The 24,966-nt window shown below is 41.0% G+C and overlaps 1 protein-coding gene across 50 annotated transcripts in view; it reads left to right on the top strand.

The window, feature by feature from the left end:
- The first annotated feature begins 5,385 nt into the window (after positions 1 to 5,385).
- Positions 5,386 to 24,966, top strand: part of LOC110506238 (uncharacterized) — a 328,665-nt gene continuing 309,084 nt past the window's right edge. For 25 of the 50 annotated variants that reach the window (XM_090221680.1, XM_090221682.1, XM_090221696.1 and 22 more), the window contains exon 1: positions 13,511 to 13,956. In XM_090221680.1, the coding sequence (XP_090077806.1) occupies positions 13,935 to 13,956 (22 nt within the window). In that variant the 5' untranslated portion in view covers positions 13,511 to 13,934. Of the gene's footprint in view, positions 5,587 to 13,013; positions 13,957 to 24,966 lie in introns of those variants that run through there. The other 25 variants (XM_090221714.1, XM_090221701.1, XM_090221693.1 and 22 more) reach the window with 5 other exon arrangements.

Raw genomic sequence — 24,966 nt, 5'->3', positions numbered from 1 at the left:
CTCAAGTGACACCTCTGAATGGGAACAGATGATAGACTCATTGCTGATTGGTGTCCTGTGTGAATCTAAGTGTGCGTTCTCTAATTCTCTCCTACTCTCTTTCTCTCTCTCGGAGGACCTGAGCCCTAGGACCATGCCCCAGGACTACCTGACATGATGACTCCTTGCTGTCCCCAGTCCACCTGGCTGTGCTGCTGCTCCAGTTTCAACTGTTCTGCCTTATTATTATTCGACCATGCTGGTCATTTATGAACATTTGAACATCTTGGCCATGTTCTGTTATAATCTCCACCCGGCACAGCCAGAAGAGGACTGGCCATCCCACATATGCTCTCTCTAATTCTCTCTTTCTTTCTCTCTCTCGGAGGACCTGAGCCCTAGGACTTTGCCCCAGGAATACCTGACATGATGACTCCTTGCTGTCCCCAGTCCACCTGACTGTGCTGCTGCTCCAGTTTCAACTATTCTGCCTTATTATTATTCGACCATGCTGGTCATTTATGAACATTTGAACATCTTGACCATGTTTTGTTATAATCTCCACCCGGCACAGCCAGAAGAGGACTGGCCACCCCACATAGCTTGGTTCCTCTCTAGGTTTCTTCCTAGGTTTTGGCCTTTCTAGGGAGTTTTTCCTAGCCACCGTGGTTCTACACCTGCATTGCTTGCTGTTTGGGGTTTTAGGCTGGGTTTCTGTACAGCACTTTGAGATATCAGCTGATGTACGAAGGGCTATATAAATAAATTTGATTTGATTTTGATTTGATGTATTACAAAGACAGGGTGGACCTGTTTTACCACCCACAACAGAAGCAACCCAGGTCTGGTGGGACCCCGCCAGACACCATGGGTGACTCTAAATATAACTAGCCTAAAAGGAATATATGAACAAAGCCTAGCCAAGGCACAAAGCTTATGTGGAAAAAAACCTGAATGGAACTGGGGACAAGAACAGAACAACCCATACCACCGCAAAGGGGTCTGGAGCAATGCACTTATCTATGACAAATTTGTCAAACCACCTGCCAACCAAACTGAAGCATGGGCAAGGTATCACTGCATCTCGGCGCATGGACAGCTTCATGAGAGATATAGTACCCTTCTACCACAGATGGTCTGGAGGTTATTACCCCTCCCCGGGTATGGTAGGGGTAGGTCCTCGTTTTGCGGCAGCCAACCTAAATGCCCCTAGGCCAAGTGCATTTGGTAGTGATAAATATTGCCCTCAAAGAAAATTAGCGGTAGGATCCGTACACAGTCCAAGAAATATAGATCTGAGTATTTTATGGAACCAGTGAACTTCCATGGCTATAGTTTCCCTGCCATAGGACAGGTAAATAACGATACTTTTGTATGGATGCACGGTTTAACCTTGCAAAAATGGAACACCACAGGCACAGTAATGAAAAGGGCCAAGATAGATCTACAAGAAGCTCTAGTGTCTACTAACACAACCACACTTAAACCCAGCAGTACAGTTGTAACGGCTCGGTATGACCCAGACAGTCTAGGGTGGCATAAGAGGCCCTTAGACCCCACTCCCTCCACCGGAGGGTACGTACAGCTAGCCTGTTACGGAGGATTCAAATTCCATGTCAACCCAGGAGACATACCCGGTACTAGAGACCAAGCACTGAGAACCAATGCGGCCTTAGCAAGGCACTCCAGATTCATGATGAAGACGAGCAGTAGGAAATGGTTTATGAAGGCCTACCAAAACTGGGCCACAAAGTTAATGTGGTCCCCGGCAGAAACTCAGTGGGCTGATAAATGGAGTACTAGCTCCGATTGGAATAATAACCTAACTGTGGTGTGGAATAAATCTAGCTGCGGGGAACAAGAGCGTAAAAATAATCTCTCTCAAGGATGTCAGACAATAAAAAAAATAGTGTTTCTCTTTTAAGGAATGGAGGTCAGGACAACTTTTGTAATATCCTAGGAGAAAACTTATGGACAGAAGGCGTAACTGGGATACAATGGTATTTGGATGAAGAAAAAACTCAAGTGGCCTACGGGAACTGGATAGCGAAAGCCTGGGGAGGTTTCACTACTGGATTGGCAAGAGCAGCTAAAGATATCATTGAAAAACCATTCAACCAAGTTAAACAAGCAATAGGTGAGACATGGTCTGGGGTAGTAACCTGGTGGGGTCAGGTGAAAGCCAAGTTCATGTTAGGGTTATATATCGGTATGGGCATAATCATGGTCATAGTGATAATGACAGCGTTAGGGTACACGAAAAAAATGGGCATACCTATAGACAAAGTGTTCAAGAGAATATGGAGAGGGCTGTTTAAACTGATGGGCAAAATAAGTAAACTGGCCCTAAAAATCATCTGGTCAACCTTTAAGGGGATCAGATGGTTGATAAAGGGACTGATCATCTGGAGCATGGTATATGAGAGAGTGCACCCTCTTAGAAGACAGGAACCAGCATTCCCTGTTGAGCAAGACGTACTGCTCATGACCCCGAGAGGAACGGCTGTGACTCAAGTTTAAGGGGCAGGAAGGTGAATATATAAGAGAGCCCCCAATAGCTCAGATCACAAACACTTCCCTGCTCGGAGACACAGAAGCATCCTGCTCTTCACACAACGCAACTCAACAACCAGATTAACTTTAGGCCGTGAAACTTAAAGATATCCTCTACCATGACTTCCAACGAAACTGACCATGACAACTCGAATGAGGCATACAGTCCCTTCTCGGACTAGGTATGGGAAAACATCGGTTGTCAAATATTAGTTCTCGTAATTTTTGGGAAAATAGCATGGGAAAATAGGCATAATAATGGCTTAGTAACTTGGGTTACTCTATTTATCAATTCATTAGTAGCCATTGCTAGACTAGTGCTAACGATGGGACAAAGAATAATGTTGTCCGTTGTACCAATAATACTAATACAGAGAATGTACACAATATTAGGAAAATATTATTTGGTCTGTCTATGTTTAGAAGCTTTAGCTGCAGCTATGACTGTAGTAAGTGAAATAGGTGCAATAGAGAAGAACGGAACAGACGGTAAAATGGAACCTGTGTGTGCTACCATAATTGGAATAGACTATGTGGCACGGGTCATTGAAGTAGGCCTAGTTGGCGTGCTATGTGTCCAAATAGTCAAATTAATGAGAAAACTGAAACCAAAAGATCAGCTGAACACAGCCTTAAAGGCCGTCCCACTGGTCCTCTGGGTGACTGTCCTATTGACCCTAAGTTGTGGAGAAGAAATGGGGTGGCCCACAAACATTTTGAAAGTAGTTTGGGGATTGTGTTTACCCATCTTTTTTCCCCCTACTCCCAGCAGGGCCAGGAGGAATACGCCGAGCCCTGGGATGGGGTAAGGATGGCTAAAATCATAGCGCCCCCCCCCAGTGACAGAAACCATAGGGGAAGCAGGGGTGTTAATAGAGGTAGAGGAGAGTAGGATATGGTTCATAGACCTGTGGGTAAGACAGTTAGATGCCCTTAAGGCATATACAAATTGTGGGGGTTGTGGCCAATTGGAACCATTGCCACTAGGGATAGACTCTACCAACGGGGTTGTGTTAGGAGGAACCACCTTCATATGTGCTCATTGTTACCAAGGGGGTGTAGCATACCGCATTAGGCGTAGCCATGACCCCATTGGTACTTATGCGGGCCCAGTGACTTCGTGGGGAGCCACGGGGCCAGTAACAGAGGAGGGGGACAGATGGATCAGGAAGTTGAGTCCCAACGGACCCAACCTGGATATAGGAAATGGTACGCTGACCGGGCAGTGGGACGAGGCTCTGGTAGTCAAAGACCTGGAAGCCCATTGGTCTCAGGAAGACCTCACCATGCTAAAACAGAGCCCTTGGTTCATGTACGAGAGTGCTAGACCACTACTGAGTTGCCAAATCTTCCCACCAAAATGGGAAAGACTCAGCTGTGACCAGTGGAACCTAAGCAATTATGTGGCTGTAAAGGACCACTGGTTCCCTAGCGCAGACGATAAAATAGCCATTAGAAAGGCTTAGGAGAGAGCCAATGTCCAAAGTGATTGGGTTTACTGAGACAGGGGGAAGTGAAACTCTGGCTGACTTCAGTAGGAAGCACAGAAGAGGAACCCAAAGAGGCCTTAGGAGGCAAAATGGGTTCAGGCTTAGGGAGCCAGGGAATCATAGACATTCTTACGGGCACACTTGTATTACCTCAGTGCCCCCCAGACCCCAGCAAAGAGGGCCTGAAAGGAATGGTCCAGACACAAAGTTAGAGCTAAGATATAGGGAGAACCTCGCAGTCTTAGGCCATAGACTGGCCGACTTGACCCTGGCCGCAGAAAGAGCTGTAGGAGCTCTGACCCAGAATGAACCCCAGGGGAACGATGGGCCTCAAAGTCGCAGGGACAAAAAGAGAACCAGGAAGGGGCAAGGTAGACAATAGGAGAAGATTGGGAAGAAGAAGAAGTTAATAGGCCAATAGGGCACAGAGTAATCTTTGGCTCCTTCCTCAGGAATGCTGGAAGATGGACGTTAACACTGCTGGACTGGTCTCCTGGTGCTGGCCTCATTACTGCTTGGGGTGCCTGCTGTGGAGTTGAAGTCCCTGCTGCATCGAGCCTTTGTCGTCCTGGTGTTGGAAGACCCAATCTTGGGCTCTCACTGACGAGTTCCGCCTGGTGGGGAGCTGTGAGGATAGATTGGCGTAGGCCACGTAACTCCTGCTTGAGGTCTTCGTCCCTCCTCTCAAGGCAGGTGAAAAGTTGCTGAAAAAGGGTTACCATGGTTGGGTGTGGTTCTGGTCCCCCAACTGCTCCTTCAGTCAGCAGCTCACCCAGTTCTGGTTGTCTTTGGCCCCGCGGTCGGGCTCCTAGTTTCTCATACTTGACCTCTTCTTCTCCAGACGATTCCATGGTATTCCACCCCGGTTCAACTTCAGGTACCTTTTCTGACAGTTGCTGCTGTTGCTGAGAACGCAATCCTGTACGCATTCCTTTACCTCTCTTGTTGGAATTCACTGATTTGCGGTACGCCATCCCACCACTGCCACCATATGTCACGTACGATAGGCCAGAAGGCTAAACTGGATAACCTAACCTCTATCAAAATAAAAAGATGGCGGAGCCGCAAAAGTTCTTCTGTGCAAAGGTGTTTATTTACAAGTGATTCCGGAACAAAAAACAACAGTACTGCCATCAACGTCTACCTTATGGGACAGCTTAAAAACAATGCTGCCCCATCCACAGCTCAATCCAAAAAAATACCTCCTTAGAGACTGGAGAGAGGCTCCTTTTGTAGGGCTAGCCCCTCCCCTCAGAACAATTAACCCTAATTAATTAATCAATTAACAATACAAACCTACATTTTCCATGAACTAAACATACTAAAGGATATACATTGCAACACGGTTTTAAACAATATCACAACATAACATTTACAACATTACATCACTACTGACAATATCTTTCAATATGCCCATATGCATTAATGAGCCATTTGGGACAGGCACTATAAAGCCAACCCAATTCCCTTAGCTCGGGTCCTTTTCCAGCATACCCGGAAGCTACAGAGATGGAGAGAGAGGAACAGAACAAACAAACAATGCGCTCATCCACAACATTGATAAGTATAATAATTATTGTATCTCTCAAATATGAACATTGACAAGTGTGAAATGCCTGCACCAAGACAGAAGTTAATTTGTGTGTCGACCCACATTGTTAACTTATGGTATAATGGCGCAGGGAGGAGTGATGAATATGTGTGTGCTTTAAAGAACCAAATGCTGCCCGCGGCCAGTGACGGACTTCTACGTCACATCAATCTACACACAATGCCCCATAATGACAAAGCAAAATGTTTTTTTTTAACATTTTTGCAAATTTATTAAAAAGAAAATCAGAAAAAGTATGTGAACCCTTTAGAATTACCTGGATTTCTGCATAAATTGGTCATAACATTTTTTCTGATCTTCATCTAAGTCACAGAAATAGACTCACACATTCTGCTTAAAGTAATAATACTCAAACAAGTATAATTGTTAATGTCTTTATTGAACACACCGTGTAAATATTCACAGTGTAGGATGGAAAAAGTATGTGAACCCTTGGATTTAATAACAGGTTGACCCTCCTGTGGCATCAATAACATCAAGCAAATGTTTTCTGTAGTTGCGGATAAGACCTGCACAATGGTCAGGAGGAATTTTGGACCATTCCTCTTTACAAAAAATGTTTCAGTTCCACAATATTCTTGGGATGTCTGGTGTGAACCACTCTCTTGAGGTCATGCCACAACGTCTCATTCGGGTTGAGGTCAGGACTGACTGGGCCACTCAAGAAGGCGTATTTTCTTCTGTTCAAGCCATTCTGTTGTTGATTTACTTCTGTCTTTTGGGTTGTTGTCCTGTTGATACACCTAACGATTGTTAAGCTTCAATTGTCGGATAGATAGCCTTACATTCTCCTCCAAAATGTCTTGATAAACTTGGGAATTCATTTTATCATCGATGATAGCAAGCTCTCCAGGCCCTGAGGCAGCAAAGCAGCCCCAACATAGTTTTGATGTTGATGTGCTGTGCTTTTTTTTCTCCACACATAGTGTTGTGTGTTCCTTCCAAACAACACAACTTTAGTTTAATCTGTCCACAGAATATTTTGCCAGTAGCACTGTGGAACATCCAGACAATCTTTTGCTAATTTCAGACGTGCAGCAATGTTTTTTTTGAACAGCAGTAGTATCTTCCATGGTGTTCTCTCACGAACACCATTCTTGTTTAGTGTTTTATGTATTGTAGACTCGTCAACAGAGATGTTAGCATCTTAGATTAGCATCAGAGATTTCCTTAAGTCTTTAGCTGACACTCAAGGATTCTTCTTAAACTAATTGAGGATTCTGCGCTGTGCTCTTGCAGTCATCTTTGTAGGACGGCCACTCCTAAGGAGAGTAGCAACAGTGCTAAAATTTCTCCATTTATAGACAATTTGTCTATACCCTTTCCAGCTTTATGCAAGGCAACAATTCCTAATCTTAGGTCTTCTGAGATCTCTTTTGTTCGAGGCATGGTTCTTGTGAATAGCAACTCAAATTGTGTGAGTTTTTTTTACGGGGCATTGCAGCTCTAACCAAAATCTACAATCTCGTCTCATTGATTCGACTCCAGGTTAGTTGACTCCTGACTCCAATTAGCTTTTGGAGAAGTCATTAGCCTCAGGGTGAAAATACCTTGTTTAAATTATATATTCAAAATAGACAAGAAAAATACAATAATGTGTGTGTTATTAGTTTAAGCACACTGTGTTTGTCTATTGTTGTGACTTAGATGAAGATCAGATAGAATTTTATGTCAATTTTATGTCAAACTTTTTCTTGCCACTGTAAGCTTTTTGTGCGTATTGAACTTTTCAGGGATCTTTTATTTCAGCTCATGAATCATGGGAACAACACGACATGTGCGTTTATATATTTGTTCAATGTATATAAATAGTGAAAAGAGCTACTGTCGACAACTGTGGAACACCTTTATGTACTTCAAGAAGTTTGAACTTCAATCAAGATGGCCTGAGATCTGTCACTAAGATAATCATGAAACCATGAACATGCGTCAGAGCCCAGGCCAATCGAGGACAACTTGTTTAATAAAATAGCATGGTCAATAGTATCAAATGCCACAGACAAGGAAGCACAATTCATTTTAGTGTCTAAAGCATTGCCACAATCATTAACAACTAATGCGGTTGCTGTGATAGTGCTATGCCCTGGCATAAACCCATATTGAATTAGAGCGAAGCTGCGTATTTACCAAAGATTTGAGAATTTTAGCTAGCTAGACATGGACGCCTGGAAATAGAACGATAATTATCAAGATCACTACTATCCCCGCCCTTATGGAGTGGCTTTACATAAGCTGTTTTCCATACTTTTGGAATGTTTCTTGATAACAATGTTAAGATATGGGCAGCACACTTGAGCAAATACCCTGTGTATTTCGTGTTATCTTTAGCAAGTAAAGCACTAAGGACTCACTTTTCTGTTAATTGCCGAAATGCCAAAACTTGACTTACAATTTTCAATCAAAGTCAATCTGAAAAATTCCAGTATCAGCATTTAGCCCACTCTTAGAGATTGTCAGGTTAGACATTCTTTCAAGACATTCTTTCAAAAAAAGCCTGTTGAAATAAAATGATGAGTTCAGCACATAATTGTTGAACCAAGTTTCAGAAATTACCAGAATGTACACTTTGGATTGAGAAACCATAATTTCAATAAAATCCATCTTTGAAATCAAACTTCTGGCATTTACAAGAACCATACCAAGACTGCAGCAGCAGGATTTCATGTCAGATGCAGTCTCAAATACAAGCATGCTATGGTCAGTAGGTAACCCCTTCTTTGAAAATACCATGAGATAGTTTAAATTTTTTTTTTTTACCTTTATTTAACTAGTTAACTCAGTTAAGAACACATTCTTATTGTGTTTGATTTGGTATAGGTACAAGATTATCTAGAACTCAACAATTGGGCCTATGCCTTGTTTGAGGATGTGGATTAAAACAAGAGTTAATGAGGGTTACCTGTTGCAGGCCTGTAGTATGATCACAATGCAGATCATTTATGTTTGGGATTTCCTGGAAATTGGAGTGTTAGTAAGTCAATGTTTTAGTGCAGCCTTGAAATGGAATGACGGCTGTATCTTTGTAGTGACTGGGTGTATTGATACACCATCAAAAGTGTAATTAATAACTTGACGATGCTCAAAGGGATATAAAAAAATCCCTTCTACCAATAGGTGCCCTTCTTTGCGAGGCTTTGGAACCACCCGGTTCTTGTGGTTGAATGTGTTTAAAATTCAATGCTTGACTGAGGGACCTTACAATTATCGATATGTGTGGGGTACATAGATGAGGTAGGCCAATAACATATAGCCATCGCCTGCTCTCGCTGTTTCTCTTCTTTAACTCCATCTGATCCAGAAGTTCTGTGCGTCCATGAATCCACGTAAATCCACGACTATGTTACCTTTCATCTGAATTATCTGTGGCGATCGGGAGAGTGGGCCATTCAGTTATTGTTTATAGTTATTACCGCGGAGCGCGGCTTGGAGCACACGCTTCAAACATATTGTGTAATGTGAATTGTCAATGATCACGGCCCTACGGATCCTCATAGGCCAATTATGCAATCGATATGGTTCATATGTATTGAAATTAATTACAGTGCCTTGCGAAAGTATTCGGCCCCCTTGAACTTTGCGACCTTTTGCCACATTTCAGGCTTCAAACATAAAGATATAAAACTGTATTTTTTTGTGAAGAATCAACAACAAGTGGGACACAATCATGAAGTGGAACGACATTTATTGGATATTTCAAACTTTTTTAACAAATCAAAACTGAAAGATTGGGCGTGCAAAATTATTCAGCCCCTTTACTTTCAGTGCAGCAAACTCTCTCCAGAAGTTCAGTGAGGATCTCTGAATGATCCAATGTTGACCTAAATGACTAATGATGATAAATACAATCCACCTGTGTGTAATCAAGTCTCCGTATAAATGCACCTGCACTGTGATAGTCTCAGAGGTCCGTTAAAAGCGCAGAGAGCATCATGAAGAACAAGGAACACACCAGGCAGGTCCAAGATACTGTTGTGAAGAAGTTTAAAGCCGGATTTGGATACAAAAAGATTTCCCAAGCTTTAAACATCCCAAGGAGCACTGTGCAAGCGATAATATTGAAATGGAAGGAGTATCAGACCACTGCAAATCTACCAAGACCCGGCCGTCCCTCTAAACAAATCTGGCCTTTATGGAAGAGTGGCAAGAAGAAAGCCATTTCTTAAAGATATCCATAAAAAGTGTTGTTTAAAGTTTGCCACAAGCCACCTGGGAGACACACTAAACATCTGGAAGAAGGTGCTCTGGTCAGATGAAACCAAAATTGAACTTTTTGGCAACAATGCAAAACGTTATGTTTGGCGTAAAAGCAACACAGCTCATCACACTGAACACACCATCCCCACTGTCAAACATGGTGGTGGCAGCATCATGGTTTGGGCCTGCTTTTCTTCAGCAGGGACAGGGAAGATGATTAAAATTGATGGGAAGATGGATGGAGCCAAATACAGGACCATTCTGGAAGAAAAGTATTAACTTAAGGGGGCTGAAGAATTTTGCACGCCCAATTTTTCCGTTTTTGATTTGTTAAAAAAGTTTGAAATATCCAATAAATGTCGTTCCACTTCATGATTGTGTCCCACTTGTTGTTGATTCTTCACAAAAAAATACAGTTTTATATCTTTATGTTTGAAGCCTGAAATGTGGCAAAAGGTTGCAAAGTTCAAGGGGGCCGAATACTTTCGCAAGGCACTGTATATGTACACATGAAGACAATTGAAAGAGTGAAATGAGAAACGTCATTGTTTGCTAACTGATAGACTTTGATAATGGGAATTATAGATTGTATAACCATTCCCTGTTTGTATTCTTTCATGATCTATGATAAATAGTTGCGAGCCTAAATGACTCGCGGATTACTATTGATTTCTTAATGAACTGAACTGTTGAATTCCCTAAATTATGTTAATAATGAATGATATGATTTGATCTTTGATTATGCATTTGACTGGATACATGTTATTTGTTTCCTTTGTGATGCAGCACAGACTACTCAGTAAATATACCACTTTATGGTCAAAGGAATTCCTGCCTCAGTCTCATCCATTCCTCTGTCACCTGACATGTGACCACCTGTTCACCTTCACTGTCAGTCATCCTACCTGTCCAGCTACCCACACAGATTCCACTAATCTTTCAGTCATTATGGCCAAACAGTTCTATTTTTGTTTCATCAGACCAGAGGACATTTCTCAAAAAGTATGATCTTTGTCCCCATGTGCAGTTTCAAACCGTAGTCTGGCTTTTTTATGGCGGTTCTGCAGCAGTGGCTTCTTCCTTGCTGATCGGCCTTTCAGGTTATGTTGATATATGACTAGTTTTCTTCCTGAGTGGTATGACGGCTGCGCAGTCCCACAGTGTTTATACTTACATACTATTGTTTGTTCAGATGAACATGGTACCTTCAGTTGTTTGGAAATTGCTCCCATGAATGAACCAGACTTGTGGAGGTCTACAAATTATTTTCTGGGGTCTTCGCTGATTTCTTTTGATTTTCCCATGATGTTAAGTAAAGAGGTACTGAGTTTGAATGTAGGCCTTGAAATGCATCCACAGGTACACCTCAAATTGACTCAAATTATGTCAATTAGCCTATCAGAAGCTTCTAAAGCCATGACATAATTTTCTGGATTTTTCCAAGCTGTTTATAGGCACAGTCAATTTAGTGTATGTAAACTTCAGTGAATGATAAGTGAAATAATCTGTCTGTAAACAATTGTTGGAAATATTACTTGTCTCATGCACAAAGTTGATATCCTAACCGACTTGTTAACAAGAAATCTGTGGAGTGGTTGAAAAACAAATGTTAATGACTCCAACCTAAGTGTATGTAAACTTCCAACTTCAACTGTACATAGCCATGGAATCACAAGTCACTTTAATAATGTCTACATTCTACTTTACTCGTTTCATATGTACATGCTGTATTGTACTGTATTTTAGTCAATGCCACTCCGCCATTGCTCCTCCTAAAATTTAAGCTGCTAACATTAGCCATCAAGCTAACAAAGTTAGTCCCAGATTACTTTTCCAATGGAGCCTTTGTCTGGAGAGGTAAATGAACGATTCCAGTGCTGTAGGTCCTGCATCTATCTACTAAATCAAATGTTATTGGTCACATGCCAATGGTTAGCAGATATAATTGAAAGTGTGATGCTTTTGCTTATAATTGAAAGCAAAATGCTTGTGCTTCTAGTTCCAACAGTGCAGCAATATCTAACAAGTAATCTAACAATCCCACAACTACCTAGGACACACAAATTTAAGTTAAGGAATGGAATAAGAATATATAAATACATGGATGAGCAATGAGAGAGCGGCATAGGCAAGATGCAATGGATGGTATAAAATACAGTATATACATATGAGATGAGAACTGTAGGATATGTAAACATTATTAAAGTGGTATTATTAAAGTGACTAGTGATCCATTTATTAAAGTGGACAATGATTTCAAGTCTGTATGTAGGCAGCATCCTCTCTGTTAGTGATGGCTGTTTAACAATCTGATGGCCTTGAGAGAGAAGCTGTTTTTCAGTCTCTCTGTTCCAGCTTTGATGCACCTGTACTACCCACACCTTCTGGGTGGTGGCGGGGTGAACAGGCAGTGGCTCGGGTGGTTGTTGTCCTTGATGATATTTTTGGTCTTCCTGTGACATCGGGTGCTGTAGGTGTCCTGTAGGGCAGGTAGTTTGCAGTTGCCGTACAAGAGTACGACCGAGTGATTTGACGCTGTCACGCCCTCATCTGTTTCACCTGTTCCTGTAATTGTCTCCACCCCCCCCAGGTGTCGCTTATTTTCCCCAGTGTATTTATCCCTGTCAGTTCGTCTTGTATGTTTAGTCAAGTCAACCAGTGTTTTTCCCATACTCCTTTTGCAATTGTCCTTTTTCTAGTCCTCCCGGTTTTGACCTTTGCCTGTTTCTGGACTCTGTACCCGCCTGCCTTGACCTTGAGCCTGTCTGCCACTCTGTACCACCTGGACTCTGATCTGGTGTTGACCTTTTGCCTGTCCACGACCATTCTCTTGCCTACCCCTTTGGATTATTAAACATTGTAACACTCCAACCATCTACAACTGAGTCTCGCCTTGTGCTTTGATCGATGGTGGAGAGCTCAGCTGATAGGGGCTTCACACTCATGTCTTGAAGATGGACGCAGATGAACTCAGATGTCAGATGTTAAGTTACAGCTCCCAAGGAAAAGAAAATACATAGCTATGAATGCAAGGACTGACCATCCATAATATAAAATTGTTTTAGCCAGGCAATACAGTGTTAACATATTATATATTTTTACAAACATTAGAGTAAAAATAGCTTGTGTTTTGGGTTCTGATGGAACAGTTGATGTGTATGTGTACTATCCACACCCATATTCAAAAGGAGGCAGGGGAGTGTACCAATACTGTAGTGTACACACCAAATGGATGCAAATAACAGTGGCTCTGCTGTAGGGCCCTAATGTGAACACAAGATGGCTGTATTTAAGTGCACATGCCTTACCATAATCCTTACAGACAGTGGAAAATTCTCTCTGCAGACTCAGTGGTAAGTAAGGAGTGAATAGCTGCTAATGCATGTTTATTTTGAAGCTGTCATATGAAACCAACGATCATTGTATTACATATTCACAGATTTAATTAAAGAATGATGACTGGGAAGGCATCACATTTCGATTTCCCTTCTATTTATGCTGCAGTGTTGTCGTTTCCTTTCCTTAGTAGCTGTCACTTAACCTCTGACGTTGAGTCCATCTGTCCATCTACAAGACGTGTGATTACCCCTACCAGTTGAGTTCTCCCCGGTCAGACCACTGAGCACAACCCCCAACAGCCAAAAAAGGCCTGAGAGAGCGACTGTTGCATTGAGCCCTGACTAAGAATAAACTAGGCTGTGGTGGGATAAGGTTACCTTGAAGCCCCCTTGTGCTATACCCATGTGAGGCACCAATAATACTGGGTGGGCATTTCAGCAGGGATCTGCAGTCTCTCCCCTGCCCTATTCTTGGCTTTCCCCACTCCTGTTTTGCTCTCCTTCGCCATCATACGTATACATTTTCTGCAATGCTTCAAAACAGGCAGCTTTGAAATTCCAATCACCTTTTCATTTTAACTTTTTTTCCAACTTTTTCTGACAAATTCAACCTGTGGATCATATTGGGAAAAATAAGGGGCACTACCTTCATTGATACGGTCACCATTTCCTTAATCAGTGGATTCCAATTCGATTTGAAAGACATTGCTAACCTCTTGAATAAAAGCTTTCCAAACGACATACTTGAAATTAAGTTTTCATATCAACATGCCTGAAGCAGCCCCTGAAGGTACGTCTTTCAAAGCGTTCTGCATGTTCACTTTGTGTGGAGCAGAATTGTTTGCTAAAACAGTTTGCATCATTAAAGCAAAGTACTACTTGGATTACTTTTGTTTCTCTGGCGTCTCATGATGAGGAAATGTGTTGAAAGTTGATTGCTAAAAATACTGCATATACTATTAGCACTTTTGCCCCTGTAACATGACAGCTGAAGTGCACAGTATTTCAAGGCTATAAAGCATCTTATGATAGTATTTAACTTCTTTCTCCACCTTATGTAACACAGCAAAACTACGGGTGCTAAATAAAGTCTCCAGGACTTAGTGTTTGAATGTAATGTGTGACGCAGTATTTGTCAGTGACAACAAGCATTGTATCACAAATGTCACCAACTGTGAATATTTAAAAGGTCTGTATTGCTCAGTTGAGTGTGTGGTGTGTAGTTATTCATTCACCATCCTTCATTTAATTTTTATTGGAGGAAGTGAATCATGCAATACATAATGAGCTGTGTTCGAATACCCACACTAACATGCTGTATACTACATACCTAGTGAGTGTATATACTACATAAAATGAGTTCATTTAAGTATACTGTAAATTAATAGTATCCTTTCAGTTGAGCGTGCTAGCGCTTCGCCTGTCTACTGGAGTTGATGCTGTTGCTATGCAACCTCTTGCTAGCTTGTTAGCAGAACAAATGACTAGCTAGACATTTTACAGACAGAGCGTTGTCAGATTGTCTGTTTGTAAATTCAGAGCTCTTGGAGCGTCGCTCTGGCTGAGGAGTAGAGTTGATCCCAGTGTTCTGACCTCACAACAGCAGTCAAGCACCCAAGCTAACTAGCTAACGTTGGCTTGCTACTTCCAGACACAAATTAAAGAACACCTCACTCAGACCATTTTACTCACCCTAGCAGAGCTGGTTAGGCTGTTTTCATGTTATCCAGAGTGCTGGTGACTAACTGTGCTGCTGGCAACAATGTAATGACGCTGTTTTTTGCCAACGTTTACTGACATCGGCCATATTCAAAGGTTGGTGAGCATTCGTAAATGCATCAGTTATTCTGCACTCCAGCACACTCAGATGACGAGAGTGCTGTGAAATCGGAAAAGATAGTCAATCAAACAAATCAAATGTATTCATATAGCCCTTCGTACATCAGCTGATATCTCAAAGTGCTGTACAGAAACCCAGCCTAAAACCCCAAACAGCAAGCAATGCAGCTGTAGGTGGCTAGGAAAAACTCCAAGAAAGGCCGAAACCTAGAGAGGAACCAGGCAATGAGGGGTGGCCAGTCCTCTTCTGGCTGTGCCGGGTGGAGATTACAACAGAACATGGCCAAGATGTTCAAATGTTCATAAATGACCAGCATGGTGTAGTAGTAGTAGTAGGTCATTACCTCAGTAGTAGTAGTAGTAGTAGTAGTAGTAGTAGTAGTAGTAGTAGTAGTAGGTCATTACCTCAGTAGTAGTAGTAGTAGGTCATTACCTCAGTAGTAGTAGTAGTAGTACTAGTAGTAGTAGAAGTAGTAGGTCATTACCTCAGTAGTAGTAGTAGTAGTAGTAGTAGTAGTAGTAGGTCATTACCTCAGTAGTAGTAGTAGTAGGTCATTACAGTAGTAGTAGGTCATTACAGTAGTAGTAGGTCATTACAGTAGTAGTAGGTCATTACCTCAGTAGTAGCAGTAGTAGGTCATTACCACAGTAGTAGTAGGTCATTACTGTAGTAGTAGTAGTAGGTCATTACCGTAGTAGTAGTTGTAGTAGGTCATTACCGTAGTAGTAGTAGTAGGTCATTACCATAGTAGTAGTAGTAGGTCATTACCATAGCAGGTCATTACCTCAGTAGTAGTAGGTAATTACTGTAGTAGTAGTAGTAGTAGGTCATTACCGTAGTAGTAGTAGTAGTAGTAGGTCATTACCGTAGTAGTAGTAGGTCATTACCGTAGCAGTTCATTACCTCAGTAGTAGTAGTAGGTCATTACCTCAGTAGTAGTAGTAGTAGTAGGCCATTACCTCAGTAGTAGTAGTAGGTCATTACCTCAGTAGTAGTAGTAGTAGGTCATTACCTCAGTAGTAGTAGTAGTAGGTCATTACCTCAGTAGTAGTAGTAGTAGGTCATTACCTCAGTAGTAGTAGTAGTAGGTCATTACCTCAGTACTAGTAGTAGTGGTAGTGGTAGTGGTAGTAGTAGGTCATTGTAGTAGTAGTAGTAGGTCATTGTAGTACCTCTTCTGGCTGTGCCGGGTGGAGATTACAACAGAACATGGCCAAGATGTTCAAATGTTCATAAATGACCAGCATGGTGTAGTAGTAGTAGTAGTAGGTCATTACCTCAGTAGTAGTAGTAGTAGTAGTAGTAGGTATTTACCTCAGTAGTAGTAGTAGTAGTAGTAGTAGTAGGTCATTACCTCAGTAGTAGTAGTAGTAGTAGTAGTAGGTCATTACCTCAGTAGTAGTAGGTCATTACAGTAGTAGTAGGTCATTACAGTAGTAGTAGGTCATTACAGTAGTAGTAGGTCATTACCTCAGTAGTAGTAGTAGTAGTAGGTCATTTAAGTAGTAGTAGGTCATTACTACAGTAGTAGGTCATTACCACAGTAGTAGTAGGTCATTACCACAGTAGTAGTAGGTCATTACCTCAGTAGTAGTAGTAGTAGTAGGTCATTACTGTAGTAGTAGTAGTAGTAGGTCATTACCGTAGTAGTTGTAGTAGTAGGTCATTACCGTAGTAGTAGTAGGTCATTACCGTAGCAGGTCATTACCTCAGTAGTAGTAGGTCATTACTGTAGTAGTAGTAGTAGTAGTAGTAGGTCATTACCGTAGTAGTAGTAGTAGTAGGTCATTACCGTAGTAGTAGTAGGTCATTACCGTAGCAGGTCATTACCTCAGTAGTAGTAGTAGTAGGTCATTACCTCAGTAGTAGTAGTAGTAGTAGGCCATTACCTCAGTAGTAGTAGTAGGTCGATAATTCAGTAGTAGTAGTAGTAGGTCATTACCTCAGTAGTAGTAGTAGGTCATTACCTCAGTAGTAGTAGTAGTAGGTCATTACCTCAGTAGTAGTAGTAGGTCATTACCTCAGTAGTAGTAGTAGTAGGTCATTACCTCAGTACTAGTGGTAGTGGTAGTGGTAGTGATAGGTCATTGTAGTAGTAGTAGTAGGTCATTGTAGTACCTCTTCTGGCTGTGCCGGGTGGAGATTACAACAGAACATGGCCAAGATGTTCAAATTTTCACAAATGACCAGCATGGTGTAGTAGTAGTAGTAGTAGTAGGTCATTACCTCAGTAGTAGTAGTAGTAGTAGTAGTAGTAGTAGTAGTAGTAGTAGGTCATTACCTCAGTAGTAGTAGTAGTAGTAGGTCATTACCTCAGTAGTAGTAGTAGTAGGTCATTACCTCAGTAGTAGTAGTAGTAGGTCATTACCTCAGTAGTAGTAGTAGTAGGTCATTACCTCAGTACTAGTAGTAGTGGTAGTGGTAGTGGTAGTAGTAGGTCATTGTAGTAGTAGTAGTAGGTCATTGTAGTACCTCTTCTGGCTGTGCCGGGTGGAGATTACAACAGAACATGGCCAAGATGTTCAAATGTTCATAAATGACCAGCATGGTGTAGTAGTAGTAGTAGTAGGTCATTACCTCAGTAGTAGTAGTAGTAGTAGTAGTAGTAGGTATTTACCTCAGTAGTAGTAGTAGTAGTAGTAGTAGGTATTTACCTCAGTAGTAGTAGTAGTAGTAGTAGTAGTAGGTCATTACCTCAGTAGTAGTAGGTCATTACAGTAGTAGTAGGTCATTACAGTAGTAGTAGGTCATTACAGTAGTAGTAGGTCATTACCTCAGTAGTAGTAGTAGTAGTAGGTCATTTAAGTAGTAGTAGGTCATTACTACAGTAGTAGGTCATTACCACAGTAGTAGTAGGTCATTACCACAGTAGTAGTAGGTCATTACCTCAGTAGTAGTAGTAGTAGTAGGTCATTACTGTAGTAGTAGTAGTAGTAGGTCATTACCGTAGTAGTTGTAGTAGTAGGTCATTACCGTAGTAGTAGTAGGTCATTACCGTAGCAGGTCATTACCTCAGTAGTAGTAGGTCATTACTGTAGTAGTAGTAGTAGTAGTAGTAGGTCATTACCGTAGTAGTAGTAGTAGTAGGTCATTACCGTAGTAGTAGTAGGTCATTACCGTAGCAGGTCATTACCTCAGTAGTAGTAGTAGTAGGTCATTACCTCAGTAGTAGTAGTAGTAGTAGGCCATTACCTCAGTAGTAGTAGTAGGTCGATAATTCAGTAGTAGTAGTAGTAGGTCATTACCTCAGTAGTAGTAGTAGGTCATTACCTCAGTAGTAGTAGTAGTAGGTCATTACCTCAGTAGTAGTAGTAGGTCATTACCTCAGTAGTAGTAGTAGTAGGTCATTACCTCAGTACTAGTGGTAGTGGTAGTGGTAGTGATAGGTCATTGTAGTAGTAGTAGTAGGTCATTGTAGTACCTCTTCTGGCTGTGCCGGGTGGAGATTACAGCAGAACATGGCCAAGATGTTCAAATTTTCACAAATGACCAGCATGGTGTAGTAGTAGTAGTAGTAGTAGGTCATTACCTCAGTAGTAGTAGTAGTAGTAGTAGTAGTAGTAGTAGTAGGTCATTACCTCAGTAGTAGTAGTAGTAGTAGTAGTAGGTCATTACCTCAGTAGTAGTAGTAGTAGTAGTAGTTGTAGGTCATTACAGTAGTAGTAGGTCATTACAGTAGTAGTAGGTCATTGTAGTAGTAGTAGTAGGTCATTACAGTAGTAGTAGGTCATTACTACAGTAGTAGTAGGTCATTACTACAGTAGTAGGTCATTACTACAGTAGTAGGTCATTACCACAGTAGTAGTAGGTCATTACCTCAGTAGTAGTAGTAGTAGGTCATTACCACAGTAGTAGTAGGTCATTACCTCAGTAGTAGTAGTAGTAGTAGGTCATTACCACAGTAGTAGTAGGTCATTACTGTAGTAGTAGTAGTAGTAGTAGGTCATTACCGTAGTAGTAGTAGTAGTAGTAGTAGTAGGTCATTACCGTAGTAGTAGTAGTAGTAGGTCATTACCGTAGTAGTAGTAGTAGTAGGTCATTACCGTAGTAATAGTAGGTCATTACCGTAGCAGGTCATTACCTCAGTAGTAGTAGGTCATTACTGTAGTAGTAGTAGTAGTAGGTCATTACCGTAGTAGTAGTAGTAGTAGGTCATTACTGTAGTAGTAGTAGGTCATTACCGTAGCAGGTCATTACCTCAGTAGTAGTAGTAGTAGGTCATTACCTCAGTAGTAGTAGTAGTAGTAGTAGTAGTAGTAGTAGTAGTAGTAGTAGTAGGCCATTACCTCAGTAGTAGTAGTAGGTCATTACCTCAGTAGTAGTAGTAGTAGGTCATTACATCAGTAGTAGTAGTAGTAGGTCATTACCTCAGTAGTAGCAGTAGTAGGTCATTACCTCAGTAGTAGTAGTAGTAGGTCATTACCTCAGTTCTAGTAGTAGTGGTAGTGGTAGTGGTAGTATTAGGTCATTGTAGTAGTAGTAGTAGGTCATTGTAGTAACTCTTCTGGCTGTTCCGGGTGGAGATTACAACAGAACATGGCCAAGATGTTCAAATGTTCATAAATGACCAGCATGGTGTAGTAGTAGTAGTAGTAGTAGTAGTAGTAGTAGTAGGTCATTACCTCAGTAGTAGTAGTAGTAGGTCATTACCTCAGTAGTAGTAGTAGTAGTAGTAGTAGATGTAGTAGGTCATTACCTCAGTAGTAGTAGTAGTAGTAGTAGTAGTAGTAGTAGTAGTAGTAGTAGGTCATTACAGTAGTAGTAGGTCATTACAGTAGTAGTAGGTCATTACAGTAGTAGTAGGTCATTACCTCAGTAGTAGTAGTAGTAGGTCATTACAGTAGTAGTAGGTCATTACAGTAGTAGTAGGTCATTACTACAGTAGTAGTTCATTACTACAGTAGTAGGTCATTACCACAGTAGTAGTAGGTCATTACCACAGTAGTAGTAGGTCATTACCTCAGTAGTAGTAGTAGTAGGTCATTACCACAGTAGTAGTAGGTCATTACTGTAGTAGTAGTAGTAGTAGTAGGTCATTACCGTAGTAGTAGTAGTAGTAGGTCATTACCGTAGTAGTAGTAGGTCATTACCGTAGCAGGTCATTACCTCAGTAGTAGTAGGTCATTACTGTAGTAGTAGTAGTAGTAGGTCATTACCGTAGTAGTAGTAGTAGTAGGTCATTACCGTAGTAGTAGTAGGTCATTACCGTAGCAGGTCATTACCTCAGTAGTAGTAGGTCATTACTGTAGTAGTAGTAGTAGTAGGTCATTACCGTAGTAGTAGTAGTAGTAGGTCATTACCTCAGTAGTAGTAGTAGTAGTAGGTCATTACCTCAGTAGTAGTAGTAGTAGGTCATTACCTCAGTACTAGTGGTAGTGGTAGTGGTAGGTCATTGTAGTAGTAGTAGTAGTAGGTCATTGTAGTACCTCTTCTGGCTGCGCCGGGTGGAGATTACAACAGAACATGGCCAAGATGTTCAAATGTTCATAAATGACCAGCATGGTGTAGTAGTAGTAGTAGTAGTAGTAGTAGGTCATTACTTCAGTAGTAGTAGTAGTAGTAGTAGTAGGTCATTACCTCAGTAGTAGTAGTAGTAGTAGTAGTAGTAGTAGGTCATTACCTCAGTAGTAGTAGTAGTAGTAGTAGTAGGTCATTACCTCAGTAGTAGTAGGTCATTACAGTAGTAGTAGGTCATTACAGTAGTAGTAGGTCATTACAGTAGTAGTAGGTCATTACCTCAGTAGTAGTAGTAGTAGTAGGTCATTTAAGTAGTAGTAGGTCATTACTACAGTAGTAGTTCATTACTACAGTAGTAGGTCATTACCACAGTAGTAGTAAGTCATTACCACAGTAGTAGTAGGTCATTACCTCAGTAGTAGTAGTAGTAGTAGGTCATTACTGTAGTAGTAGTAGGTCATTACCGTAGTAGTAGTAGTAGTAGGTCATTACCGTAGTAGTAGTAGTAGTAGGTCATTACCGTAGTAGTAGTAGGTCATTACCGTAGCAGGTCATTACCTCAGTAGTAGTAGGTCATTACTGTAGTAGTAGTAGTAGTAGTAGGTCATTACCGTAGTAGTAGTAGTAGTAGGTCATTACCGTAGTAGTAGTAGGTCATTACCGTAGCAGGTCATTACCTCAGTAGTAGTAGTAGTAGGTCATTACCTCAGTAGTAGTAGTAGTAGTAGTAGTAGGCCATTACCTCAGTAGTAGTAGTAGGTCGATACCTCAGTAGTAGTAGTAGTAGGTCATTACCTCAGTAGTAGTAGTAGGTCATTACCTCAGTAGTAGTAGTAGGTCATTACCTCAGTAGTAGTAGTAGTAGGTCATTACCTCAGTACTAGTGGTAGTGGTAGTGGTAGTGGTAGGTCATTGTAGTAGTAGTAGTAGGTCATTGTAGTACCTCTTCTGGCTGTGCCGGGTGGAGATTACAACAGAACATGGCCAAGATGTTCAAATTTTCACAAATGACCAGCATGGTGTAGTAGTAGTAGTAGTAGGTCATTACCTCAGTAGTAGTAGTAGTAGTAGTAGTAGTAGTAGTAGTAGTAGTAGTAGTAGTAGTAGTAGTAGTAGGTCATTACCTCAGTAGTAGTAGTAGTAGTAGTAGTAGTAGTAGTATTAGGTCATTGTAGTAGTAGTAGTAGGTCATTGTAGTAACTCTTCTGGCTGTTCCGGGTGGAGATTACAACAGAACATGGCCAAGATGTTCAAATGTTCATAAATGACCAGCATGGTGTAGTAGTAGTAGTAGTAGTAGTAGTAGTAGTAGTAGTAGTAGGTCATTACCTCAGTAGTAGTAGTAGTAGGTCATTACCTCAGTAGTAGTAGTAGTAGTAGTAGTAGTAGATGTAGTAGGTCATTACCTCAGTAGTAGTAGTAGTAGTAGTAGTAGTAGTAGTAGTAGTAGTAGTAGTAGTAGTAGTAGTAGTAGTAGGTCATTACAGTAGTAGTAGGTCATTACAGTAGTAGTAGGTCATTACAGTAGTAGTAGGTCATTACCTCAGTAGTAGTAGTAGTAGGTCATTACAGTAGTAGTAGGTCATTACTACAGTAGTAGTTCATTACTACAGTAGTAGGTCATTACCACAGTAGTAGTAGGTCATTACCACAGTAGTAGTAGGTCATTACCTCAGTAGTAGTAGTAGTAGGTCATTACCACAGTAGTAGTAGGTCATTACTGTAGTAGTAGTAGTAGTAGGTCATTACCGTAGTAGTAGTAGTAGTAGGTCATTACCGTAGTAGTAGTAGTAGTAGGTCATTACCGTAGTAGTAGTAGGTCATTACCGTAGCAGGTCATTACCTCAGTAGTAGTAGGTCATTACTGTAGTAGTAGTAGTAGTAGGTCATTACCGTAGTAGTAGTAGTAGTAGGTCATTACCGTAGTAGTAGTAGGTCATTACCGTAGCAGGTCATTACCTCAGTAGTAGTAGGTCATTACTGTAGTAGTAGTAGTAGTAGGTCATTACCGTAGTAGTAGTAGTAGTAGGTCATTACCTCAGTAGTAGTAGTAGTAGTAGGTCATTACCTCAGTAGTAGTAGTAGTAGGTCATTACCTCAGTACTAGTGGTAGTGGTAGTGGTAGGTCATTGTAGTAGTAGTAGTAGTAGGTCATTGTAGTACCTCTTCTGGCTGCGCCGGGTGGAGATTACAACAGAACATGGCCAAGATGTTCAAATGTTCATAAATGACCAGCATGGTGTAGTAGTAGTAGTAGTAGTAGTAGTAGTAGTAGTAGTAGGTCATTACTTCAGTAGTAGTAGTAGTAGTAGTAGTAGGTCATTACCTCAGTAGTAGTAGTAGTAGTAGTAGTAGGTCATTACCTCAGTAGTAGTAGGTCATTACAGTAGTAGTAGGTCATTACAGTAGTAGTAGGTCATTACAGTAGTAGTAGGTCATTACCTCAGTAGTAGTAGTAGTAGTAGGTCATTTAAGTAGTAGTAGGTCATTACTACAGTAGTAGTTCATTACTACAGTAGTAGGTCATTACCACAGTAGTAGTAGGTCATTACCACAGTAGTAGTAGGTCATTACCTCAGTAGTAGTAGTAGTAGTAGTAGTAGGTCATTACTGTAGTAGTAGTAGGTCATTACCGTAGTAGTAGTAGTAGTAGGTCATTACCGTAGTAGTAGTAGTAGTAGGTCATTACCGTAGTAGTAGTAGGTCATTACCGTAGCAGGTCATTACCTCAGTAGTAGTAGGTCATTACTGTAGTAGTAGTAGTAGTAGTAGGTCATTACCGTAGTAGTAGTAGTAGTAGGTCATTACCTCAGTAGTAGTAGTAGTAGTAGTAGTAGGCCATTACCTCAGTAGTAGTAGTAGGTCGATACCTCAGTAGTAGTAGTAGTAGGTCATTACCTCAGTAGTAGTAGTAGGTCATTACCTCAGTAGTAGTAGTAGTAGTAGGTCATTACCTCAGTAGTAGTAGTAGTAGGTCATTACCTCAGTAGTAGTAGTAGTTGGTCATTACCTCAGTACTAGTGGTAGTGGTAGTGGTAGTGTTAGGTCATTGTAGTAGTAGTAGTAGGTCATTGTAGTACCTCTTCTGGCTGTGCCGGGTGGAGATTACAACAGAACATGGCCAAGATGTTCAAATTTTCACAAATGACCAGCATGGTGTAGTAGTAGTAGTAGTAGTAGGTCATTACCTCAGTAGTAGTAGTAGTAGTAGTAGTAGTAGTAGTAGTAGGTCATTACCTCAGTTGTAGTAGTAGTAGTAGTAGTAGTAGTAGTAGGTCATTACCTCAGTAGTAGTAGTAGGTCATTGTAGTAGTAGTAGTAGTTCATTACAGTAGTAGTAGGTCATTACTACAGTAGTAGGTCATTACTACAGTAGTAGGTCATTACCACAGTAGTAGTAGGTCATTACCACAGTAGTAGTAGGTCATTACCTCAGTAGTAGTAGTAGTAGGTCATTACCACAGTAGTAGTAGGTCATTACTGTAGTAGTAGTAGTAGTAGGTCATTACCGTAATAGTAGTAGTAGTAGTAGTAGGTCATTACCGTAGTAGTAGTAGTAGTAGGTCATTACCGTAGTAATAGTAGGTCATTACCGTAGCAGGTCATTACCTCAGTAGTAGTAGGTCATTACTGTAGTAGTAGTAGTAGTAGGTCATTACCGTAGCAGTAGTAGTAGTAGGTCATTACCGTAGTAGTAGTAGGTCATTACCGTAGCAGGTCATTACCTCAGTAGTAGTAGTAGTAGTAGGTCATTACCTCAGTAGTAGTAGTAGTAGTAGTAGTAGTAGTAGTAGTAGTAGGCCATTACCTCAGTAGTAGTAGTAGGTCATTACCTCAGTAGTAGTAGTAGTAGGTCGTTACATCAGTAGTAGTAGTAGTAGGTCATTACCTCAGTAGTAGCAGTAGTAGGTCATTACCTCAGTAGTAGTAGTAGTAGGTCATTACCTCCGTTCTAGTAGTAGTGGTAGTGGTAGTGGTAGTATTAGGTCATTGTAGTAGTAGTAGTAGGTCATTGTAGTACCTCTTCTGGCTGTTCCGGGTGGAGATTACAATAGAACATGGCCAAGATGTTCAAATGTTCATAAATGACCAGCATGGTGTAGTAGTAGTAGTAGTAGTAGTAGTAGTAGGTCATTACCTCAGTAGTAGTAGTAGTAGGTCATTACCTCAGTAGTAGTAGTAGTAGTAGTAGTAGTAGATGTAGTAGGTCATTACCTCAGTAGTAGTAGTAGTAGTAGTAGTAGTAGTAGGTCATTACAGTAGTAGTAGGTCATTACCTCAGTAGTAGTAGTAGTAGTAGTAGGTCATTACTGTAGTAGTAGTAGGTCATTACCGTAGTAGTAGTAGTAGTAGGTCATTACCGTAGTAGTAGTAGTAGTAGTAGGTCATTACCGTAGTAGTAGTAGGTCATTACCGTAGCAGGTCATTACCTCAGTAGTAGTAGGTCATTACTGTAGTAGTAGTAGTAGTAGTAGGTCATTACCGTAGTAGTAGTAGTAGTAG

The sequence above is a fragment of the Oncorhynchus mykiss genome, chromosome 26 (assembly GCF_057628025.1).
Source record: "Oncorhynchus mykiss isolate SJ-2025 chromosome 26, ASM5762802v1, whole genome shotgun sequence".
NCBI lineage: Eukaryota > Metazoa > Chordata > Actinopteri > Salmoniformes > Salmonidae > Oncorhynchus > Oncorhynchus mykiss.
The sequence above is the reverse complement of the archived record's forward strand: the minus strand, read 5'-3'. Positions and strand labels throughout refer to the sequence as shown.